This window comes from Panulirus ornatus, chromosome 55 (genome assembly GCF_036320965.1).
Source record: "Panulirus ornatus isolate Po-2019 chromosome 55, ASM3632096v1, whole genome shotgun sequence".
In the NCBI taxonomy this organism is placed as follows: domain Eukaryota; kingdom Metazoa; phylum Arthropoda; class Malacostraca; order Decapoda; family Palinuridae; genus Panulirus; species Panulirus ornatus.
In genome coordinates, this window is record NC_092278.1 from 21,593,948 (window position 1) to 21,619,832 (window position 25,885).

Here is a 25,885-nt window from a genome sequence, read left to right on the forward strand (position 1 = left end):
GTTTGGAACTTCAGAATTTATCGATGCCTTCAGGAGAAAGTAGAGATTAAAAGTATAGATTAAAAACACCAATTATTTTTTTTAAAGACCCTTATAGATATAACAAATGATTTTATTAAAATAGAATAAAAATCCACAAAGAAATATAAACTGTCTTGATTAAAATCTATTGAATTACTTTTTGTTTGTTTAAAAATCCACAAAGAAATATAAACTGTCTTGATTAAAATCTATTGAATTACTTTTTGTTTGTTTAAAAATCCACAAAGAAATATAAACTGTCTTGATTAAAATCTATTGAATTACTTTTTGTTTGTTTCGCATGTTTGTTTATCTTACGAGAATTTTTTGTTTTTGTTTTTTTCTTTGTTCGTCTACCACACACAGAGGGAAGGTTTCTGTGATGGTGTGGTTTGAAGGGAACACAGCGGGGGTGGGCGAGGCGATCTTACAGTGGGTACAGCACATCTGTCTCCATAGAGGGGTAACATGTGGGTCCGGGAACACCCCACAGGCTTCCCCCCCCCCCCTCCTGTCTGGGGAAGGGGGAGGAGGGGGGGGTGAGGGTGGCACAGCTGTAATGATGTATGTATGACACAGAGTGAGGCATCTCTGGCTATACATACATATACACACAGCGTGAGAGTGTGTTCATGATACAGGATTACAAGAAGTATAGTGATGCTGTTAAAGGAATGCATGATACAGTAGGTCAGAATACGTCATACATGGGGCTATATATATACGATACAGCACACAGGATGTGGTTACACTGTAGTGATACAGTGACTTAAGAGATACAAAATGGTGCCGACGGTTACATAATACAAGGACGTAGTTAACTGTCGGTACAGCGAAGGGGTGTTCTCAAGATGGTGATTTTTGTAATGTGGTAAAGCTTCTCTGTTACCTCACGTCCTGGTCCACTGAAATCACCACTTTAACTGTAATATTACAGTGTATATGTACAGGTTACAGAACACAGCCAAAGCCTTGGAATACTCCGAGGGACGGGGTCATATTTTAACTGTAACTTGCCAGTTGTACCTGTAACCCAGACGTATCCAGGCAGTTACAGCATCACGCTGCACGTTACAGGGTCGACTATTTCAGAACTGATGTTTCTTAATCGTAATATGTAATGCCACCAGCTGCTGGGTGTGTCAGCGTAGGTGTGTGTGTGGTGTGTGTGTGTCCGTGTAGGTGTGAGGTGTGTGTGTGTCCGTGTAGGTGTGAGGTGTGTGTGTGTCCGTGTAGGTGTGAGGTGTGTGTGTGTCCGTGTAGGTGTGAGGTGTGTGTGTGTGTGTGTGTGTTGTGTGTTGAGGGGAATGTGGGTGGGGTTGTACCTTTGAGGTAGGCCCCAGGCCTGCTGGGGAAGGGTTAGGAGCAGAGGTTGTTAGGTTGTTAATCTTCGGCAGGTTGATCTGTCATCATCAAACGAGCTGTCGCAAGGCAGGAACGGCCAGACGAGGCTGTGACACGCCCACTGATGTGTGAACTACCAGTTACCTCGTTTACATTCTCTCTCTCTCTCTCTCTCTCTCTCTCTCTCTCTCTCTCTCTCTCTCTCTCTATATATATATATATATATATATATATATATATATATATATATATATATATATAATGGCATTCCGGCATTTAGGAAGTGTCAAAAAAGGTCAGAGGTCGTCAGTATTGTTGTTGACATCTGATAGCCCCCTTGGAGTGTCACGTGACCTGTAACGTCACCAGGCCAACCAAACCCCCGCTGTATTGAACATGGCCTCAAAACACGACCAAGATGACCAGTTTTACCGCGGTGGTTACCGCTGCCAAACCACGACTCATTGTTCTGAGTCGAGGTGTTCATAAGTGTTCTGTGTTGTTCTGTTGTGGGGGGGGGGGGGCATGTGGTGGGCGTGGGGCCAGGGGGGGATCGTGTTGGTTTAGGGAGATACTGCGAAGCCCTGCCTGGTGTGTAGACTTAAGTGTGTACTGCCCCCTGCTGGGTGAGAGAGAGAGAGAGAGAGAGAGAGAGAGAGAGAGAGAGAGAGAGAGAGAGAGAGAGAGAGAGAGAGAGAGAGGCAGCGTTACGACAGATAACGCTGGTCTTATGTGTATATATATATATATATATATATATATATATATATATATATATATATATATATATATATTCTGAAAAATTAGAACAAAGCCGTGACTTCTTGAATGCAGAAACACCGCTGTGAGAAGGAAACACGAGAATCGTGAGCACTTTCGTGTATTACCACATCTTCTGTGGTCTCTTGTAAGCTAGTGGCAGCTGGGTCGTGTGGTCTCCTCTCCCTGTAAACCACATTTGTCGCAGAAGGATAGACTTTATGATCCATTTGTACGTCTCTGTCAACAGATGGCAGGAAGATACGCTTTGCTTTTAATTCCTTAAGTTGAAATTTCACCCACAAGATGGCATAAAGATACGGGGCGTCCGCAATATCTTTTACAGATTGCAATCTTGTAAAATCATTAATTTTTTTTTTTCTGAAGACAGTTGATGAAAGCCTTGTTCCGTTTTCTTTGTTTAGGTATCAGAAATTCGTTCACTTCCACGTAATGTACTATATATATATATACATATATATATATATATATATATATATATATATATATATATATATATTTATTTATTCCGTGCACTCATAGGAATATCTTGATCACGCGCAAAATTGTGATCCTTTCCAATATATATATATATATATATATATATATATATATATATATATATATATATATCTGAAATGAGTTAAGCTTCTTGTTTTTATTATCCCTATTTTCTAGTTAGTTAGACAGAGACATTTCTTGGAGGAAGTCTACCTCAGAACTTGGCACACAGGTACCTCGTAATGGTGGGATATATCGTACGTACGTGCGCTGGGCTTGCAGACTAGATCTGTTGGTCCTGTATCATCATAGCGCTGTCTTGACCGCCCCCGGAGCATGATAGTGCGATCCTTGAGCACTTGTATGGCGGGAGAACTGGTGCCATGGACGGGCAGGTGACAGCCACGGATAGACAGATCAACACCCCACCTTGCACTGGGCTGGGGGAACTCATCAGTGCTCAGACAATTAGACAGACAGACAGACAGACAACAGACAGACAGACACGACGGTGAACTGACAGATATACACACACAAACAAGACAGACTTAACCCACCCCCCCCTCGCAGTGGACTGGGTGGAGGGAGGGGGGAAAACTCACAGACAGACAGACAGAAATAGACAGACAGGCAGACGCTCACACCATCTGTCAAGCTGTGATAAAGCAGCACCGTCATCACACCTTGTCTCACAGGAAATTAATAATTACCACAAATTCAAACAATGTACCACCCTTGTCTGCAAATATGGCGGCGTGTGGTAAAGATGACGCGGTAAACAAACCTAATGAAACAACTTCGCGTTGTTTACCCAAGTTGTAAGTGTGTGTGGGGGGGAGAAGGTTGTAAACACGCCACTTGGGGAAAGAGTGAGTTTGATATTAAGGTCGAGAAGCTCCGTAATAAGCCGGGGGGGTCGTCGCCCTTCATGTCTCTCAGTAGTCAACACCCCCCCCCCCCCCCCCCTCGCGTCTTTGCAGGCAAAATAATGATAATCCAGTAATTCCCATCAATTCTCTATTATCTTTTGCAGAAAACCAGGAGTGGGTGGTTCACGCTTGCTTTTCCCAGAACACAACCTAGTTCTGTGGCTTCGAACTCCGTCAGCCTTGTTAAGAATGTTTCAAATACAATTTGTTCAATTTGTGCCGGGCGAGTGACGTCCCGTTTTCTGTGCAATAACAGGAGCTGACAGTTTATAGAAAGTTCAGCTGATCTTATCACATAATGAGTTAGGATATAACGGGCAATGCATATATCATGATATGGTTAACAATGACGGTATATAACAACCATTGCCAATTTGAGTGACGTCATATAACAATCATTGCCAATTCGAGTGGCGTCATGTAACAACCATTACCAATTCGAGTGACGTCATTTAACAACCATTGCCAATTCGAGTGACGTCATATAACAACCATTACCAATTCGAGTGTTCCTCATGTAACAACCATTGCCAGTTCGAGTGGCGTCATATAACAACAACCATTGCCAATTCGAGTGACGTCATATAACAACCATTGCCAATTCGCGTGACGTCGTGTGACAACCATTGCCCTGCGATTGGCCAACCTCGCAGACCATTTTTTTTTCTCTTTTGTGGATGACGTCACTTGACAACCGTTACCCCTGCGTAGAGTTGGGAGGGGGTGGGGTGGGGGGGGTTGGGGGGTTAGGGGGGATAGAGATAAATTTTTTTTTTTTTGTCGATTTCTTATAATCGATTCTTACCGAATTTGCTTCCCCTCCCCCGACAGTGTGTGGGAGAGGCGGTGGTGAGAGTTGCGAGAGAGAGAGAGAGAGAGAGAGAGAGAGAGAGAGAGAGAGAGAGAGAGAGAGAGAGAGAGAGCATCTTGAAGGTTTATTGGGCCGCTGTCTCCCCTCCCTCCCCCCCTCCCCCCTCCTCTGATGGGTTATTGGCTCTATAAGTTTTATATCACATATTTCTCTCCCCCCCACCCACCACCCCCACCAACAAGTCTCTCTCTCTCTCTCTCTCTCTCTCTCTCTCTCTCTCTCTCTCTCTCTCTCTCTCTCTCTCTCCCTGGAGGCCATATTGCTCAAGTCTGGTTGCATCGACATATACACGCTTTCTCGTATTTCTCTTTAAGCTCATTTCGAAAACGGAGTGTGTGTGTGTGTGTGTGTGTGTGTGTGTGTGTGTGTGTGTGTGTGAGACTGACTTTGGACAGTAAAGGAGTGACCTGGGAACTGTGCAAGTGACCTGGGAAACCGTACAAGTGACCTGGGACATTTTATGAGTGACCTGGGGAAACTAATTAATTGCAACGTAGAAGTTCAATGAATCGACTTTGTGTGCAAAACTCTCTTTAAGTTGCCAACACTGGGTAGGTTATAGGATAGGAGGGGGAGAGGGGGTATGTGTGGGGGGGCTGCAGTGTTGCCATGGTAAGAGGCAGGGGGGATGTGTGGGGGGGGGGGCCTGCAGTGTTGCCATGGTAAGAAGCCAAAGCTGTTACCAATATTTTTCCCGGTATTTACGACCTTAGTGTGAGCAGTGCGGCCTAAAAAAAAAAAATGGACCAGTTTTACTGATGTCGCTCTGCCGGGGCCTTCATGTGGTGGCTCACATCACTTAAGCTTGAATAGAACGGGTGCGGGTTCGACCCCCCGACCCTGAGTAATTGGCTTAAGACCCAGCTGGTCACCCTGCCACTAGGAGAGGTCGATGGGTAAGGGAGAACTGCCAGTCAGGACTTGTTCGGTACGCGCACTCCAGGTCATGTACAGTGAAAGCTTTTTTTCTATTAAATCTGCTCTTGATTGCCTCCATCCCAGTTTATCTAGTGGCTCTCTGTACCTTGAGACAGACAGACAGACGGACAGACAAGGTTGTTTGCTGTACCTAACTCCTTGGTGTAAATTATTAGCTAATGACAACAAACTATGGGGAGGGTTGTGTTCATATATATATATATATATATATATATATATATATATATATATATATATATATATATATATATGTATATATATATATATATATATATATATATATATATATATATATATATATATATATATATATATATATATATTCCTACGAGTCCACGGGGAAAATATAACTCGAAAAGTTCCCAAGTGCACTTTCGTGTAATGATCACATCATCAGGGGAGACACAAGAGAGAAATACAACAGTCAGTTGATATACATCGAAGAGACGAGGCTAGGACGCCATATATATAAACTAATTTTACCTTGCTTGATGACTATAAAAAATGACAGAATATTAAAAACAAGTTTCTAAGTGGTAGACATCTGTCTTCCTTACCTAAGCCTACGTTATTGAACCTACAACAAGCCACAGAATGTCGCGAGATATTGGAGAAATATCAAAACGCCTTTTGAATTATTGGTGGGAATTCGTCATGACGTTCACTGATCGCGAAATTATTGCAGGGGGGGGGGGATGTATTAGAAAACGGGATTTTCATTTTTCTAGGAAACAATAATGGGGGGAGACTCAAGATATATATTGGCGCGAGTGGTAGGAACAGAACCATGTCGGGATATATGACCTGTCAGCTGTTATTGGCCGCCGTGAACGGTGTTGGAGACACTCCACTTGCGTCTGACTCGACCACTTCCGGTGGTGGTCGGTGGATTGGGGGGGAGATGAGGGAGAGAGAGAGGGGGGGTTGAGGGGGTTCAGGGGGGGTTATTGTTGGTGGGGAAATGGGGTTTGCTCGGGGAATAGCTCTTTTTTGTCCCTAAGTTTTTTTCGTAGAGAGGTCACTTAAGCGCATTGTCTCATAATGACACAATAAGATTCATGAACTCTCTCTCTCTCTCTCTCTCTCTCTCTCTCTCTCTCTCTCTCTCTCTCTCTCTCTCTCTCTCTCTCTCTCTTTCTCACACACACACACACACACACACACACACACACACAGCAGTACGTACAGACGTCCGTGTCTGCCTTACGTACCGAGATAAAAGAAGGAAATTCAAAACAAAAAAGGTAAAACACATCTCTGGTTTACCTCCGACCCCCCTCCAGGGAGACAGTGTTATGATCCTTGAGTCACCAGATAAGAATGTAGATGATGCGAGTCACTCCCAAAGTTTCCAGAGAAGCTTAAGAAAGCTTGTTGTACTAAGCTGACAAGTAGGGAACCGTGTCAGCTGCATGACAGGGAGAGAGGAGTCCTGACAGGTGTCAGCTGTATGACAGGAGCAGAGAAGCCTTATGTCAGCTGCATGACAAGCAGACAAGCCTCTGTGTCAGCTGCATGTCAGGGAGAGAGGAGTCCTGTGTCAGCCGCGTGACAAGCAGAGAAGCCTCTGTGTCAGCCGCATGACAGGAGCTGAGAAGCCTTATGTCAGCTGCATGACAGGGAGAGAGGAGTCCTGTGTCAGCTGCAAGACAAGCAGACATGCCTCTGTGTCAGCCGCATGACAGGAGCAGAGAAGCCTTATGTCAGCTGCATGACAGGGAGAGAGGGGTCCTGTGTCAGCTGCATGACAAGCAGACATACCTCTGTGTCAGCCGCATGACAAGCAGACAAGCCTCTGTGTCAGCTGCATGACAGGAGCAGACAAGCCTCTGTGTCAGCTGCATGACAGGAGCAGACAAGCCTCTGTGTCAGCTGCATGACAGGAGCAGAGAAGCCTCTGTGTCAGCTGCATGACAGGAGCAGAGAAGCCTCTGTGTCAGCTGCATGACAGGAGCAGAGGACTCGTCTGTAGGAGGAGGTGAGTGGTGAGTGGTGGAGGGAGTGGAGGAGGTTCTCCTGCACAACACATGTGTGAGAGGCGCTACTGAGGAAGAGGTTTCATCATCCTGGGCATGGAAAAACGGAAGGAACCCCCCCTCCCCTCCCCCCTACCTTGTGCGGCCTTGTCAACATTAATCCCGGCAAGCAAGCAAGCAAGCAAGCAAGCAAGGAGGGAGAGAGGGGCTCAAGCAAGCAAGGAGGGAGGGAGAGAGGGAGGGACTCAAGCAGTAGGTTGGTGTTGGGGGAGGAGGGGCTGAGTTCAGGGCGTTGCAAGGCGTCACTGGTGGCCGCCTCTTCTCCTCCTTTATTATTCAGGAAGAAGCAACAACAACAACACACACACACACACACACACACACACACACACACACACACACACACACACACACACACACAACAGGAGGATGGAAGTCGCTAGAAGGAAGAGCTTGTCGTGTGTGAGGCGTCTGTTGGCAGGTCCTCGTGTGCTGCTGACCCGCTTCTCTCTCTCTCTCTCTCTCTCTCTCTCTCTCTCTCTCTCTCTCTCTCTCTCTCTCTCTCTCTCTCTCTCTCTCTCTCTCTCTCTCTCTCTTTCTTTCTCTGTATATATATATATATATATATATATATATATATATATATATATATATATATCACATTCTTTTCTACGACCAGTGTTGTAAGCTGAAATCCACGTCAAGTGGGTCAAAAAAAAAATCTTGACGTCCCATTTTCTATGTCTTTTATCCCAGCAGGTTTGACACTTTCTGTCTGCTGCTCCGCATATGTTAGTCAATTTTTCTTTTAATTTCGTTCCTTTTATAAAAGTTTTGAATCTTTAGCATATAGATTAAAAATGTTCGTATTCATATTAAAAACAATTATTCTCCTTTTTTTTCTCAAAGTTTAATGTTATTATTTTATTTTTTTTTTTTAAGTTCTGGACCGTGTGAAATTGATGAAAATGATATTTTGTAAAGGTTTACGAAAGTAGATTTTGACCAATACACACACACACACACGCACACACACACACACATATATATATATATATATATATATATATGGAGGAAGTGAAGTGTTTTAGATATCTGGGAGTGGATCTGGCAGCGGATGGAACCATGGAAGCGGAAGTGGATCATAGGGTGGGGGAGGGGGCGAAAATTTTGGGAGCCTTGAAAAATGTGTGGAAGTCGAGAACATTATCCCGGAAAGCAAAAATGGGTATGTTTGAGGGAATAGTGGTTCCAACAATGTTGTATGGTTGCGAGGCGTGGGCTATGGATAGAGTTGTGCGCAGGAGGTTGGATGTGCTGGAAATGAGATGCTTGAGGACAATGTGTGGTGTGAGGTGGTTTGATCGAGTAAGTAACGTAAGGGTAAGAGAGATGTGTGGAAATAAAAAGAGCGTGGTTGAGAGAGCAGAAGAGGGTGTTTTGAAATGGTTTGGGCACATGGAGAGAATGAGTGAGGAAAGATTGACCAAGAGGATATATGTGTCGGAGGTGGAGGGAACGAGGAGAAGAGGGAGACCAAATTGGAGGTGGAAAGATGGAGTGAAAAGGATTTTGTGTGATCGGGGCCTGAACATGCAGGAGGGTGAAAGGAGGGCAAGAAATAGAGCGAGTTGGAGTGATGTGGTATACAGGGGTTGACGTGCTGTCAGTGGATTGAACCAGGGCATGTGAAGCGTCCGGGGTAAACCATGGAAAGCTGTGTAGGTATGTATATTTGCGTGTGTGGACGTGTGTATGTACATGTGTTTGGGGGGGGTTGGGCCATTTCTTTCGTCTGTTTCCTTGCGCTACCTCGCAAACGCGGGAGACAGCGACAAAGTATAAAAAAAAAAAAAAAAAAAATATATATATATATATATATATATATATATATATATATATATATATATATATATATATATATATATATATATATATATAGTCGCTTCCGAACGTAATCCTAGAGGGAAAACAAATGAATATTCCAACTCAGTTGTATATAAATCTAGGTTTTGTCCCTTACTGTGATAAAAATCAAATTATACATTGAAATGATGTGTATTTCTGCAGATATTTTCTATTCCATATTCAAAAATGTATATATAAAAAAAAGACGTAGTATCATTTTACCAAATTAAAACTTCATATGTTGAATTTAATTAGGCACAACACCAGCATTTTTTTATTTCTATTTTTTGGAAGTCGTAATAATTCTGATGTCGTATGTCTAGATTAACTTATCTGGCAACGGCAGAGCCGAGAGAGAGAGAGAGAGAGAGAGAGAGAGAGAGAGAGAGAGAGAGAGAGAGAGAGAGAGAGAGAGAGTTACGTGGCATTCATGACCAGTCACTGGAGGATCGTATTTACGCACCATAAGCCGGGTATATACAGGTGGGGGAAGGGGAGAGCGCCACCACCCTCTCTCTCTCTCTCTCTCTCTCTCTCTCTCTCTCTCTCTCTCTCTCTCTCTCTCCCTGCGGAACAATGCATATCATGTTACATGGGGCACATTACAGGAGGGGAGGCGGGATATAAACGTGAGGAAGGGTGAGTGCTTCATAACACGCTGGCCTGACTCACTCACTCGCTCACTCACTCACTCGCCAGCCGTAACGTGGCCATAATGAGTTGTGCATTGTTTACGTAGAGGCGGACATCTGCCACGGGCTCGCTGCACCTCGACCATGCAACAGCATCTCGTCCCAACCCCCTTGAGACTGCCCTCTCTCTCTCTCTCTCTCTCTCTCTCTCTCTCTCTCTCTCTCTCTCTCTCTCTCTCTCTCGTATGTAATTATCCCCAGCTACACAGCGTGGAGGGGATGGGGTGGTGGTTGTGGTGGGGGTGGGTGTGGTTAAGGAAGAAACACATCTCATTTCCGACGATGTCTGAGGCGGAGAAGAAAATATATCTGCAGCAACACAAACATGTTCGCCTCACGTGTGTTTACCTTGCCTCCTACGCTGGCTTGCTGTGTGTGTGTGTGTGGGGGGGGGTCGTCCTTCTTTCTCCCTCCCCTTCCCCCTCCCCCCCTTCCCCCTTGACCAGCCAACCCACTCCGGCTTACCAGTTAAATGTATCAACGGGAAACTAAACAGAAATTCTGATTTATCGAATAACCATCGTGTGTGTGTGTGTGTCTGTGTGTGTGTGTGTGTGTGTGTGTGTGTGTGTGTGTGTGTTTGTGCTGTCTGTTAATCCTCCATGTGTCTTATCTGTTTTCTCTCTCTCTCTCTCTCTCTCTCTCTCTCTCTCTCTCTCTCTCTCTCTCTCTCTCTCCAAAGTGAATGTTTATCAACTTGTTTAACGAGTCGAAGCGCATTCCATGGCATCGCCCTGACTCGTTAGACATCTGTGTATTATCTTAATGCCTCGTTTTACATCATTTCAGAAGTATATTTGTGATTTAACGAGGGTGAGTATATCACATGGCTTCGCTAACTCGTTAAAAAAAACCAAGAAGTGTGGATGTCGCAACGAGCTGCTTAACGGAAATCATAAACGACATAATTATCTTGTTAATCTGGGCTTAATATCACAAAATGTCGGCAGATCACGGAATTTTACGGAGTGACAACCCGGTGTCGTCACCAGTGAAATCCCACGCATAATTCATATTCTTCGCGTGCGTCAGACGCTGGGATGTTGTTTTGATTATATTACCCGTCACACTGGACCAATGACATCCCACCGTCACGTGCCAATCAATACCACACCATCTGGTCAGGTCCCAGCCCAGCTAGGACGGATCCGCGCCAGCTAACGACATACGGCCATTCAGAAGCTAAAGTCGTTCACGACCCCGCTTGTAGAGTGATCACACCCAGACAGTGGGCAGTACTGAGGAAGCTGATGTAAACATGGGCACAATCATTACTAGATTACAAGGTACAGCCATGTTAAACTGTCGTCCACACCTGTAACCACAGAACCATCCCTCACCCCTCGTTCACATGGACACGAGTCTTTGAAACTCGTTCATCGGTGAACGGCATAAGAAACCCCCGGGGCTCAAGAACGGGTAGGAATCAAGGATCTCTGTCTTAGGCTGTCGTGTCTCGAGACTCGGGAGGTGGGAGAGGCCACAGAGGAAGCCAGGCCTCATCACGCCCGCCAAATGGGGAGGAGACGTGGCCCAGCCCCAAGCCAGAGTATGGAGAGCTCCTCACACTCATGCCCCGTGTGGGTGCATCGACACCCCAGGCCTTCCCCCGTGTGGGTGTAGCGACACCCAGGCCTTCCCCCGTGTGGGTGTACCGACACCCAGGCCTCCCGCGTGGGTGTACCGACACCCAGGCCTTCCCCCGTGTGGGTGTACCGACACCCAGGCCTCCCGCGTGTGAGTTTACCGACACTCAAACCTCCTCTGTTATGGATGAGGAGGGAAATGAGGTATACAAGGAAGAGGGGAAGAGCTGCTGTTTGCCTGAAACATGGAGGAAGGTCTTCACCATATGTGATGAGGAATGTAACGGAGGAGACAGAGGGCGACTAGTGAGGTGTGGCAGCCTTCACAACACACTACCTGTAGCCTCGCGTGGTACCAGGCGGCTGGCATGACCACAGAGACTGTGGCATCATCTCGCCTTATCTTGTATCACCTCCCGACCTTTATATTGTCTTGTCTTCACTCGCTCTCTTATTCGCATATCTCTCCTCGCACTGTCTTCCCGCATACAATCAGCTTCGATGATCAACCTTCCGGTTAAGAAACTCATGTGAGTGACCTGAAACACTATACACTGGGCGGTACAATTGAATGAATGAGGTAGTGCAAGTATGATGGCTTCATACCAGGTAATTACTTAACTGGTATTTTCAGTTTGCATAGCAATAATCAAGTAATGACGGGAGATGATTTTGCCTAATATGACTTGCTATGATAAGAGAATTAATTAGTCATTTAACTTCTGGCTTTCAGAATGAACAGCTTCTGGCTCGTCTGCAGGAACTGGAGGCAACAACCATGTTGCATCCCAGGACGTAACATGCAGGTCAGTGCCTTGATAAACCTTTCAGGTCATTTCCTTAACAGGTCGTTCACAGGTCAGCCTACCTGCGCACGGGTACGACAGGTCAGTGGTTATCGTGTTTTACCTGAAGGTGTATTGGTCGCGTACCATAAGCTGATACCAAGGTACTTCGTACCTCATACCCATGACACACACACACACACACACACACACACACACACACACACACACGTCAGGTTATAAATGCAGTTTTGTGTGGGTTTATGAGGTGAGAAGTGAGGCGAGTCCTGTCCATGAGAGCCTTTATGAGGCACCAGACTCCTCATAATGAGGCGTCTTTGTGAGAGAGGCTCTTGGGAATCCTCCAGCCTTCGAGACACAGACAGACAGATGAAAATTTGGCATCTAGATAAATAGATAAATAGATATCTCCAAATCTCTCGATACATTTAAGTAGAATACCAAATACCTTTTAAAACCTCAGTAGATAAATCGGCATAACGAAAAGTTTATCATGAAAACGTAACCCAGACATATACAGAAGACCATACGGAGATCATAAACGATGAATTGCATAAATAACTTTTGATTATTAACGAAGAGTTACCCCCCATCCGACCCCACCCCATGTCCCGGGGAACTGTTGTTTTCCTGCGCCTCAGACGGACACATACAAAATTTATCCCGAGCCGCAGACTGATAATGGAGAGGAGGGGGGGTTGTGTTTTTCTTGGGTGGGTCGTCATCACGCTACGCAGCTGCCACAGCCATTACCACCAGCACCACAAGAGTGTGTTACAAGACTGATGTTTATATATGTACATAAAAAACAAAGAGTTGTCGGGTAAAATGTTGTCGATGTGCGCCAACAGGTCCTCACACGGCGTTTCTAATGATTAACACACACACACACACACACACACACACACACACACACACGAAAACGGGCACGTCATTGGAGGATGAGGGATGCCAGAGATAAAACGATGTGGTATACACGGAGCGACGTACCGTCACTGGGCTGAACCAGGGCACACGAGGCGGTCAGGAGACGCCATGGGGAGGTGTCTAGTGCTTGTTGTACATACGGGACTTTGGTGTTATTGCATGATAAATGAAGGCAAGGGCGTGGGTGGGAGCAAGTAAGGCCGCTCTACGTCTGTTCCTGGCGCTATCTCGCTGTGTAGGAAACGGATATATTTATGTGTGTGTGTGTGTGTGTGTGTGTGTGTGTGTGTGTGTGTGTGTGTGTGTGTATACTAAAGTAGGAAAGCTACTTTTCATGTATTTGACATGATTTATATACAGTACAGAGAGTCACATTCTCAGGTGGGTCGTTAGGTCATTAGAATCATGCTTCACTTAACTTCACGTGAGAAGTTTTTATGGTTATTCAGGCTTAAGTTCAACAAGAACTCTATAACTGCTAGAATAGGTAAGGGATAGGTTGTGAGAGAGGTTAGCTCGTATACCAAGGCTTATGTGATGTACCTGTGTATGTTCACAACCAAATGTTAATGACTAGAAAGCAAAAATTAAGACAGGTTCGGAACGTGGATTATTCTCGATTTCATGAACTGCTTCAGCCCATCTTGAGGATCCATATTCGTAGTTGAAAACGAGAAAACGTTGGTTTCCGGTATTTTCTTCCCCTCACATTAAGTAGTAAGTAAACACCCAGATACCTCCCGCTACATCAAAGCCATTCTTCGTGTAAAACCTTTTTGTTTACGCGAACATTTCCATCGCTTGATAAACATTGAAAGTTTAAAAGCCTTGTAGTTTGATGGTTGAAAGCCACTGTAATGGGTTCCAGTGCACACGGCTTTGTCTTTATTAAGTTTGATATGTTTTAGTCGACGACAACTTTTTTGGGAGGCGCAGGTCAGACGGTCTGTTGGGTTCGTGTTGTAGATGTTGATAGACCCCCCTCCCCACCGCTGGTGGTCTGTTGTAGGTGTTCAGATGACCCACTGATGGTCTGTTGTAGATGTTGACCTCCTGATGGTCTGTTGTAGAGGTTGACCTCCTGATGGCCTGTTGTAGATGTTGACCTCCTGATGGTCTGTTGTAGATGTTGACCTCCTGATGGTTTGTTGTAGATGTTGACCTCCTGATGGTCTGTTGTAGATCTTGTCCTGATGGTCTGTTGTAGGTATTGAGCGATGTCTTGGTCTAGTGTTGTAGATGAATATAAGATAAAGATCCCGGCCTCAGAGGAGTGTTAGGTCTTGTCTCTGTCATAAGTTCATATAGGGTCATGTTATTGTGAGGGTAAGGTTAGGGACGGTTAAAGGCGCAGTGTAGCCCCCGACGTTGCTTTCTGAATGCGAGTCTGGAGCACCAGAATGTCTGATTATGGATGAGGGTGGACGCGTCGGAGATGAAATGCCTGAGGACCGTGTGTGTGTGTGTGTGTGTGTGTGTGTGTGTGTGTGTGTGTGTGTGCAGTGGAGTGGAGAAGGGGTTGATGGCGCGAGGTGTAACACTGTGAGAGAGATGTGTGTGTGTGTGTGTGTGTGTGTGTGTGTGTGTGTGTGAGTAAGCGGGGTGTGCCTGGCAGACCTCACCAGGGAGTCTGGAGGATTAGCGAAGAGAGACCTCCTAATAGGATTTATGTGTCAAGTGGGGGGTTTGAGGAGGTGGAGAGGGATGAGGGGAGGCAGCGAGAGGAAGAGGATGAGGGAGACCGTGAGGATGATGGAAGGATGGAGCGGAGGACGTCCTGGGGTACCGAGGGACCTGAACCCTACGGGATGGAACGAACTGGGTCGATGTGCTATATAGGGAACGACGTGCCGCCAGGCTTGCTGTGGACGGCGGTGACGACCAGAGAGAGAGAGAGACAGTAGGTATAAGCAAATAGAGCCCGTTCTTCGTCTGGTTCTGTGGCGCTCCCTCGCCACTGGGGGGAAAAGGAGAAAACTGCAGATCAACTCGTTTCAGTTTGTTTGTGGCGACCTCATGCCAACAAGGGAGGGGAAGGGGGTGCTTCCGCTTCGAGCCCTGGAAGACCTCAGCCTACGAGAGATCTTCCAGGTTCGCACAGCTCCAGGAAGCCTGCCAAATGCTGGAAACCTGCCTGGGGGCCAACTCCACTTCTCTCTACGACCTTAAACTATTCCATCATTGAACACAGACTCCAGTAGTTCAGCATTTACCATCCACTTCAGTAGTTCAGCATTTACCATCTAATTCAGTAGTTCAGCAGTTAACATCTCTTCCTCCCTCTCTGACTGTAAACCATTTCCAGCCCTGCAGCGTTCAGACCGTGGAACCTTTTTAACGGTGCCAACAAGTGAAACGGTTCATTCCGGAATCAGTGTTCTGGATCGTTCCAGCATTTCCAGTCACGTTCCCCCCACGTGTCCAGGGTTCACGTGCGCACTCACCGCCATTGCAGGACACCTGGATTTGTTTGTGTTTTCTTTTATCTGTGGAACAAGAGAGTCCTTCTGGTGCGGCCGTCGCGAGGGGAGAGCACAATAGATCGAGTGAGAGGAGGAGTGGCGCTCCACCACCCCCCTCCCTCGAGTCGTATAAAGTCTCCCCTTGCACTGCAATCCCCCCTATCCCGTTTTCTGTGATAGAGGCCGGCCTTCCCCTTCCACCCTCTCTCCGAGGCATCCGTTTTCTGTGATGACGAGAGGGAAAGAACATGGCGTGACGTGTTCATACAGATGACGTGATGCCTGTTGTCAGACAAAGTGCTTCACTTAAATACCTATTTGTTTTCCCTCTATGTCTCTCTATTATCTCTCTCTCTCTCTCTCTCTCTCTCTCTCTCTCTCTCTCTCTCTCTCTCTGAAAAGAAAGTTGTAAACACTGGTACCCACACACGCCCCCCCCCCCCCCTCATCTCTCAGTCTGAGGTCCCACAACGCCTCTTCGATTCCCCCTCCCGGGTCGACCTCCTCTCCCCCTAACCCGGATGCATCGAACAAAATCGATCCTGGATGAACAACGTCAGGTGGAGGACGAGAGAGAGAGAGAGAGAGAGAGAGAGAGAGAGAGAGAGAGAGAGAGAGAGAGAGAGAGAGAGAGACGAAGACAAGTGTACATAAGAGCACAGACAGTGGGACGTCCCCCTCAAAGTCGCCGAGTAGCTCATATACCGTGGCATCGAACCCAGGGCATCGGTCGTCTGATGTGCAGCCTCTCCTCCAGTACATGGTTGCAGAGGCGTCGTGCACCATCACCTTGCTGTGTGCGAGTCACTCAACATCTGTCATGTTGCAGGAGTCACACAGTCTCTTATTTACGTACATCATCTCGCACACCTTTGCCCCTCTTAACTCTCGCCTCATCTTATTGTCCACGAAACTCGTTTCGTTATTTCAGTTAATGGGATCGTTACCTCTCTTGTCCAAAGACTTTACGAGAAAGAAGAAAATAACTACTCCAGATTAGACACAGAAGGTAGGATTGTAGGTTTGGGGGTTTCAGGTAATGGAAGGTGTGTGCGTCACATTCTGTCGCAGGGGAACACAGTCTCCCCCACCTCCTGCCTCCGCCTGTAGTGCCACACTCCAGTACTCCTCTTCTTCCTCCTCCTCCTCCTCCTGACCCGTGCCACACTTCAGTACTCCTCTTCCTCCTCCTCCTCCTCCTGACCCGTGCCACACTCCAGTACTCCTCTTCCTCCTCCTCCTCCTCCTCCTGACCCGTGCCACACTTCAGTACTCCTCTTCCTCCTCCTCCTCCTCCTGACCCGTGCCACACTCCAGTACTCCTCCTCCTCCTCCTCCTCCTGACCCGTGCCACACTCCAGTACTCCTCCTCCTCCTCCTCCTCCTCCTCCTCCTCCTGACCCGTGCCACACTTCAGTACTCCTCTTCCTCCTCCTCCTCCTCCTGACCCGTGCCACACTCCAGTACTCCTCCTCCTCCTCCTCCTGACCCGTGCCACACTCCAGTACTCCTCCTCCTCCTCCTCCTCCTCCTCCTCCTCCTCCTCCTGACCCTTGCCTGACTTATCCTTCCCCGTAAAGCCGGCCGGGGAGGCACTCGTCCCCCTACATACGGCTCGCCATTACTCCCCACGACTCACACTCGAACCCCAAATCCACTCGCATGAAAACGTTGTATTTCATGAAAATTCACCATTTCTAAAGAGAACAAAAACAAAATGGTTTTCACAGATAGCATTGACAAAAGATAGATTTTACAACAAAAAAAAAAATATACATCACGCGTTGGGGAAAAATTTTTTTTCTGCTGGATTTTTGTATCTGGTGACGAGATATGTGTATAATCTTTTTTTAAAAAAAAAATTATGTGCAAAATTCTTTGTGACGAGAAAGAGAGAGAGAGAGAGAAGAGAGAGAGAGAGAGAGAGAGAGAGAGAGAGAGAGAGAGAGAGAGAGAGAGAGTCAGTTGGCCCTGGGATATGGTAATGGGGGAGGGGGGGCAGAAAGACTCGCTACCATGAACCATACTAACCCCCCCTTCCCCCCAACTGAGTCGTAAAACATTTCTCGCGTAACCCATATATATATATATATATATATATATATATATATATATATATATATATATATATATATATATATATATATATATATATATATCTTTTCTTTCAAACTATACGCCATTTCCCGCGTTAGCGAGGTAGCGTTAAGAACAGAGAACTGGGCCTTTGAGGGAATATCCTCACCTGGCCCCCTTCTCTGTTCCTTCTTTTGGAAAAAAAAAAAAATAAATAATGAGAGGGGAGGATTTCCAGCCCCCCGCTCCCTCCCCTTTTAGTCGCCTTCTACGACACGCAGGGAATACGTGGGAAGTATTCTTTCTCCCCTATCCCCAGGGATAATATATATATATATATATATATATATATATATATATATATATATATATATATATATATATATATATTAATAATGTCTCCCCCCCACCCCCACCACAAAAAAAAAATATATATATATGAAGTCATGAGTGTGGCTCTGGAATATAAAATTATGCGTCAAATTGATGAATTTATTCAGTCGTCTGATTTATCTATACTCAGCGGTGGCCAGCCTGCAGGAGTTATCTGTGACCACCACCAATTAATCCCTTCGGTCTGGCCTCGATTCCCGGCGCGGGTGGGGGCGGGGGCACACAGCAGGCCCAGCCGTTCATCTTCCCGCAGGTGGGTAAGAGAGAAGGAGTTCGACTCGTGGACACGACGCGAGTTGACCCACGGCCCCAGTGTCCCCCTACCCCACACTATGCCTCTACAGCCTTCCTGCTCGTCCACTCTCCCCAAGTTGTAGTAACCCCTTTTAAGTGTTAAGTAAACGTTTCACAACTTCTGTGTAACCCTGTTCCTCAGGCGTTAAACATGTCTCAGCTCTGTAAGAAAGAAAATGAAACTCAGTATTGCCTTGCTGTTAACACCTCTCTTAATAACACATCAGTGTTGCCAGTCACGTGAAGGTCAAAATCATTTGCCACCTGTGTGACGTATCAGTCGCGGTCGTAATGGGAAACAACCCATCATAGCACAACTCTCGACAACACATCAACATGCGGCTCACGTCGCGTCTCGTCAAATGAACGAATTAATGTTATCGATAATGAACGCGAGGGATCGTGTGTGTGTGTGTGTGTGCAGTATGTCCGACCTGGATGATCATAATATTTGCACACCGGCCCATCGCTCACCTATACCTTTCTATCCTCAGATATCACAGACAGTAAGTAAGTATATATATATATATATATATATATATATATATATATATATATATATATATAGTGTAGTGAAGCTTGAATATATAGTATTTACCTTGCGTATTGCACAGTCACAGGTCACGACACAGCCCAGTTCATCATCCACTTGGCCAAACTGACAGGAATATGTGAAGATCAATTTTGGTCGATGATTGAGAAGCTGTGTGGCAGATGATTGCTGGAAATGATGGAGGATGTGGCCGAGCGAGATGAGAGGTTGATGATGGCCCATTTAGACGCTCGGTAGTTGTGTGAAATCGTCCGTGTGGTTCGAGACGGGCCAAAATAATGACACGAGAATGCCACCTGGTGGATGGTCAGTCACTACGACAACCGACCATCTGTCTCCTGGGAAACCATACGTGTGCGTATATAGACCATCCCGTGTGAGACAGCCCTGGTTTTGCTGGCCGTTATCAAAACACGGGAACACCATCACGTACACGGGTCTGGTGACCGACCGCACCCACAACCCCCGGCCGGTCTTACGTACACAGAACCGGGATCTTCCACGGGAAAACTTGCAGACAGCACGGTTATGAAGATGACCGGTAGATCATGTGGAGGGGGGTGACTGAGAATGATGAGGGGTTTAGAACAGGTTCCCGTCTGGGGTACTCTGGAGATATCCAGACCTTCTGTTGTTGTTGTGGCTCTGCACCGCAGCGAGGACCTGCCTCGATAAAAAGAGGCAGCCAAGCCGACCAGCGACATTAAGGAGCGTTTAACTGATAAGGACACAACGAGTGCAGTCGATCAGTGAATCAATGTGGGGGAGCCACGACGCCCGCGAGGCACACCTCACCCTACTACACGTTGTTTACAATCGGGACACCTTGACCTGTGTTTGCATCACACCGACGATACAGCCATGTCTCTCTCTCTCTCTCTCTCTCTCTCTCTCTCTCTCTCTCTCTCTCTCTCTCTCTCTCTCTCTCTCTCTCTCTCTCTCTCTCTCTCGTTGGTTTATTCCAAGGGCAGACCTGTTTTTCTGGAGAGGTCTTGCCATAGCATGAGGTCGTTGTGAAGTGTTTGGTCATCCGCTTCTTCTTGCCTGCTGTGATGGCCTTGTTCGTCTCGTGATGTGGGGGAATCCGACGCGGAAGTTGAAGGTCTCCAGCCAGATTGGTATGTAGGTTTGGCAACCTCGATCGCGGTTTTTGAGATTTCTTTTGTCTTTCCACGTGTGCTCGTCCGGTTTAGTAGTCAGGAATTCATAAACCGACTTGCGAAACAGGAAGCTTCATACACTCTTAATTGTTTTTAATCATCAACGAGCGATGACGTTATTTTCCTACCTCCTCCGTGGCTGTTATAGACAATACACACGAACCAGCGGTTTCCATCCTCAGCCAAACCTCCTCACTCACCCTTCCACGGTTTCCCGTGACCGCTTCATATATTCCGTGGTTCAGGCCACTGCCAGCATTAACCCCTCCGTCCCCCCCCCACATATCACATCGATCCAATTCTTTCTATCCCACGCATGCCACTCACCCTCTTGACTGTTGGTGGGAGGCTCTTGATGCCCTGAAGTCCCCTTCACTCGATCCTTTAGATCCTCTCAGTCGGCCTCTCCTCGCTCGTCCTGTCCATACGTCGGAGCCACCTTTTCCCTCACCCTGCTCAGCTTTCGGTCAGACTGCGCCACACGACAGGTAAAGACACCTCTCCTGGACACTTCCCATTCCTGGCGTAAACAGACCCTCCCCCACACCATACGGTGCCCTCACATACTTCATTTCCCCTCAGTGCTACCATGCCTCTCTCTCTCTCTCTCTCTCTCTCTCTCTCTCTCTCTCTCTCTCTCTCTCTCTCTCTCTCTCTCTCTCTCTCTCAGAGGGCCCAAGTCGCGCGTCCATACAGGTCGACCTTCTCTTCCAACTTACCCAAACAAACCCCCCGCCATGTGACCCCAAGTCACCCCATCTTCATTCACTTCCCTCACAACGTCGTTCGTTCACACGTTAGACAACAACGACTCACTCTCTCTCTCGTATTTGTAGACGCCAATGATTTCGGATTAAGACACGCGATATTTTAGAGGTTCTGTCCGGTTTAGGGGCCGATTAATAAATGATCCGGATGTTGACGCATTGGGATTATCGGTCAACCGGATCATCATTAGTATTATTATGTTTTATTGGCGTTTACGGTTTAAATGTCAGGATCGTGACTTCCTGACTGCAGCAGAAATGACGTACTTGATTGAAGTGTTGTGTTGCAATAATGCTGTATGTCGCACGCACGAGGCGCCAAGTGTACGTACACCCACACACGAACGTACACCTACTGACACACACACACACGCACACGTACACACAAGTGGACGTACCTGGAATCATATTGATATGGAGAACGACAGACGACGTGATGTACGTGGGTGTTCAGCGGGGGTGTAGTGTGCGTGTGTGGGTGTACAGCGGGGGTGTTGTGTGGGTGTACAGCGGGGGCGTTGTGTGGGTGTACAGTGGGGGTGTTGTGTGTGTGGGTGGATGGGTGTACAGTGGGGGTATTTTGTGTGTGTGGGTGTACACGGGGGGGGAGGGGGGTTTTAGTGTCTAAAACAACAGAAGCGTATAACGCACGTGCATCGGGAATGGACCGCTACGCCAGACGTGACAAAAGTGAGGGGGAGTGGGTGGGTGACGGGCGTAAGTGTGTGTGTGTGTGTGTGCTGGCTTGGCCGGGAATGTCCGCTGAATAATGCAATATGGTTTATAATGACGGGGGTTGAGGAGGAGGAGGAGGAGGAGTCACATTCCTTGGGCGTGCCGTACTCCGCCTGGCACGGGGGGTTGTGTGGCGCGTGGGAGGAGGCACCTCTTTGGGCCGAGTCCCGTGTCAAAGGGAAAAAAAAAAAGAGAACTTTTTTCACCCCTAGAGGAATCCATCATTGCCCTGCTACTGGAAGGAGAGCATAGGTGCGTAGCTGCAGGAGCACCTGGGCGTATCTCCTGGGCAACACAAGGAGTTTGTCTTGGTTCACAGTCAACCCAGCTGTTCATCCTCCCCAAGGGCTTGTTGCTCGATAAAATGAGTGTCTTAGGCTTATATATATATATATATATATATATATATATATATATATATATATATATATATATATATATATATACAGAGAGAGAGAGAGAGAGAGAGAGAGAGAGAGAGAGAGAGAGAGAGAGAGAGAGAGATGCCCTTCATTAGTGCTTACAGTTGCCCGTTCCGTCATTATATATATATATATATATATATATATATATATATATATATATATATATATATATATATATATATATATATATATATATATATAATCCCTGGGGATAGGGGATTAAGAATACTTCCCACGTATTCCCTGCGTGTCGTAGAAGGCGACTAAAAGGGGAGGGAGCGGGGGGCTGGAAATCCTCCCCTCTCGTTTTTTTTTAATTTTCCAAAAGAAGGAACATAGGGGGCCAGGTGAGGATATTCCAAAAAAGGCCCAGTCCTCTGTTCTTAACGCTACCTCGCTAACGCGGGAAATGGCGAATAGTTTGAAAAAAAAAATATATATATATATATATATATATATATATATATATATATATTTATTTTTTTTTTTGTCGCTGTCTCCCGCGTTTGCGAGGTAGCGCAAGGGGAGAAAGAAAACTTCCCACGTATTCCCTGCGTGTCGTAAAAAGCGACTAAAAGGGAAGGGAGCGGTGAGGCTGGAAATCCTTCTCTCCTGTTTTTACTTTTCCATAAGAAAAAAAAAAACAGTTTGTTCTTACGTGCGAATCCTTCGATCAGTGTCGTAGAGAGGACCAACAGACAGACAGTTCTGCCGTTCAACGGTGTCCCTGTCTGTTGGGCCGGGTGGACTCACCTGTTAAACAGTACAAGAGAAGGGCGAGTGTCGCTCCCCTGCAGTCCATCTTGGCACCGATCATGTGGGAGTGGGACACCCGCCGTCACCAGACGGTGAATGCACTCAGGAACAAAGACACTGGACGTCGACCCACTGGAGTCAGTGAATGCACTCGGGCTCAGAGACGCCCTGTGAATGCACTCATGGTCAAAGACGCGACGCACCGTAGTCAGTGAATGCACTCGGGCTCAGAGACGCCCTGTGAATGCACTCATGGTCAAAGACGCGACGCACCGTAGTCAGTGAATGCACTCGGGCTCAGAGACGCCCTGTGAATGCACTCATGGTCAAAGACGAGACGCACCGTAGTCAGTGAATGCACTCGGGCTCAGAGACGCCCTGTGAATGCACTCATGGTCAAAGACGCGACGCACCGTAGTCAGTGAATGCACTCGGGCTCGGAGAACATCAAAAAAAGTTCTTCAATATTGACACACTTCTCGTCACAAGAAGTCCCTTCAAGTAACTTAGACTTAACTTCCCAATGGGTCTGCATGTTCGGTCTGCCAGTCTTGTAAGTAGACAGTAATTGATGGCTCTGTCACACTGCGGGGTTATCCAGTTAGTCCACGTTAAGTTGCCGACAGAAATTTCTCCCTTGGATTTTCCAAAACATCTTTCTTCCTCATGACTTCGAGCCTCAAACCTCTTATGTGAATAAGGTTCGAATCATGCGGTTCAGTATGCTGTCTGTCGAGTATTGACTCGAGCTGGATTGATTCATGAGTCAGTGTTTGATTATCAGAGTTTAAGAAAGGATTATCTCTGGTGAATGAAGGCGAGGAGCCCGGGAGCGTCGCGCGTCCGTCTGGTCCGGCGGTCCATCACACACTGTGAGCCTCAGCCCACCGACAGACCGTCGGAGATGTGTCGGTGTTTACAACTGCCAGCACCCAACCTCGCTGACGCCAGCCTCACTGACCAAGAGATGGCGCTGTGTCCTACGTTTAATTGACGTAAATCATGTCTTACGTCATCTGTGATTTCCTTTTTCCTGGTAATTAGTACAAAGTGATTGAGGATACGGTCATGTATTTAGTGTGTGGTAAATGGGGGGTTATTATTATACGTTTTCCGGTCCACCTTCAATATAACCTGATGAGGTTGATGTAAATAATTTACAGAGGACTTATTTGGAAATTTACATGGATGACAATGGAGAAATATGCATGGAGTAAGTAGTAGTATTAGTATAATCGTCAGGTATTGTTTGAATGTAAACGAAGACGATTTACCCGCCTCAGGCCTGGATTGGACCAATGATACTAATTAACAGTAATTATACGCGTTAGTGTTGGAATTAAGATAACGTCCCAGAGTGGCCGAAGCTTCGTGGACTTCACCTTCGTGTTTCCGTGTTGTCTGTCGTCTCTCTGTGTGGTAGTGTCCATATAGCCGGCCATGCTAAAACCCTCTCTCTAATGCCAAGGTTAAGTACAATGCCTTCCTCTCCTTCTCACATCATGTCCCACCCCGCTCCCTGTGCCCCACCCCGCTCCCTCGGCTCTGCCAACATCATCCCACACCCCCCTCCCTCCCCCCATGTAAAGGGATTATACTAATAGTTATTGATTGTTGTGGGCCTTATTGCGCTGCCCTCAGCAGCTGTGTTTGTGTTGACTGGAAACCCACCACAACCCCCTTCCCTCTCTCTCGTGCGAGGCATTGTTCTCTCAGACTCTCTGATGATGGCAGTCATTTGTGGCCAGCCATGCTTTTAGATATATTGTTCTTTATGCCGAAGAATAGACTTATTTTACGCACACACACACACACACACACACACACACACACACACACACACACACGTGGTTTAATGGTTTAGTGTTACTAATCGCGAGTCACCACGGGCGCTCGTGCCTGGTCGCGGCCCACCTGGGTTCGAGTCCTGGACGCGGCCATCGACCTACACCCAATTCAAATGTTTGTCTTTCCCTCGGGGCTCATCGACGAATGGGTACCTGGCTTAAGCTGGCCCTCCTGTGTGTGTGTGTGTGTGTGTGTGTGTGTGTGTGTGTGTGTTTATACGTTTATAAGACTTTAAGACATCGTACTTATGTTGAAAGTTAAGAGGCGTGGTGGCATGAGTCTATGCCTCTCCACCCGTAGCATATGAATAGTAATCGCACACACACACACACACACACACACACACACACACACACACACACACACACAGCCACTGAGGGACATACGGGTCTCACTGAGGAGTGTGGTCTGTGAGGTTCCGTAACAGATAATCAGGAAGCAAGTGGAGGAGTCGTTACCAATGAAAAATGACCTGAGTGCGAGACAGTACGGTAGTAGAGAAAGAAGGTCATATGTAACAACCCTGGATGGATTACACGTAGATTAGGTAGATCAGCGTGGTAGGAGTAGAGTGGTATTCTGTTTGGGATGGCGGTAGATCAAGTAGATCAGTGTGGTAGAAGTAGATTGGTGTACAGATGATACACAGTGAAGTACGTGCTCGTTAGATCACGGCCGAAGCCGAGACACGTCAAGACGTGAACGACATGGTCGAAAATCTTACTGAGAGTCGTGTAGTAAACTGATCAACGGACATGGTCGACAGATCCGTCTGGAGCGATGGTTTACGTCGCTTGTGCCAGCTGTAGACGTTGGGGCTAAACAGATGGTGATTTCCGGGTCCAGTGACTGGTTAACTTTAATGTTTCAATCTCGATATTTAACATTAGCAAACTACCATTCATCTGAAACTTTCCCCGTAACGAGCGAGTCTCTGAAAAGAGTAGTTAAGGGTTCACAACTGTCGTTTTCTTCGCCTCTTTCGGTGCCCTCGTAGAAAACGTATGTGTGTGTGTGTGTGTGTGTGTCGTTTAATGCACCCTCGTCCATACTATTAACGCTGATGCTGTATTTCCTCTCACACAATTGAAACAAAATTATAGACATAAATCACGTGTCTTCTGTCGAAAATATAAGAAAAAAAAAATATTGCTGTG

General features: G+C 46.7%; 1 protein-coding gene and 1 long non-coding RNA gene across 3 annotated transcripts in view; one reads left to right on the top strand and one right to left on the bottom strand.

Moving 5' to 3' along the window:
• Positions 1–12,332, top strand: part of LOC139765532 (uncharacterized) — a 66,706-nt gene extending 54,374 nt beyond the window's left edge. Inside the window, exon 3 of the long non-coding RNA XR_011716680.1 lies at positions 12,260–12,332. This is a non-coding gene — a long non-coding RNA (uncharacterized lncRNA). The remainder of the gene's footprint in view (positions 1–12,259) is intronic.
• LOC139765530 (uncharacterized) overlaps positions 1–23,783 on the bottom strand; it is a 68,166-nt gene extending 44,383 nt beyond the window's left edge. Inside the window, exon 1 of one of the 2 annotated variants that reach the window (XM_071693053.1) lies at positions 22,878–23,783. In XM_071693053.1, the coding sequence (XP_071549154.1) occupies positions 22,878–22,941 (64 nt within the window). In that variant the 5' untranslated portion in view covers positions 22,942–23,783. The remainder of the gene's footprint in view (positions 1–22,877) is intronic. The other variant, XM_071693054.1, reaches the window with a different exon arrangement.
• Positions 23,784–25,885: the final 2,102 nt, after the last annotated feature.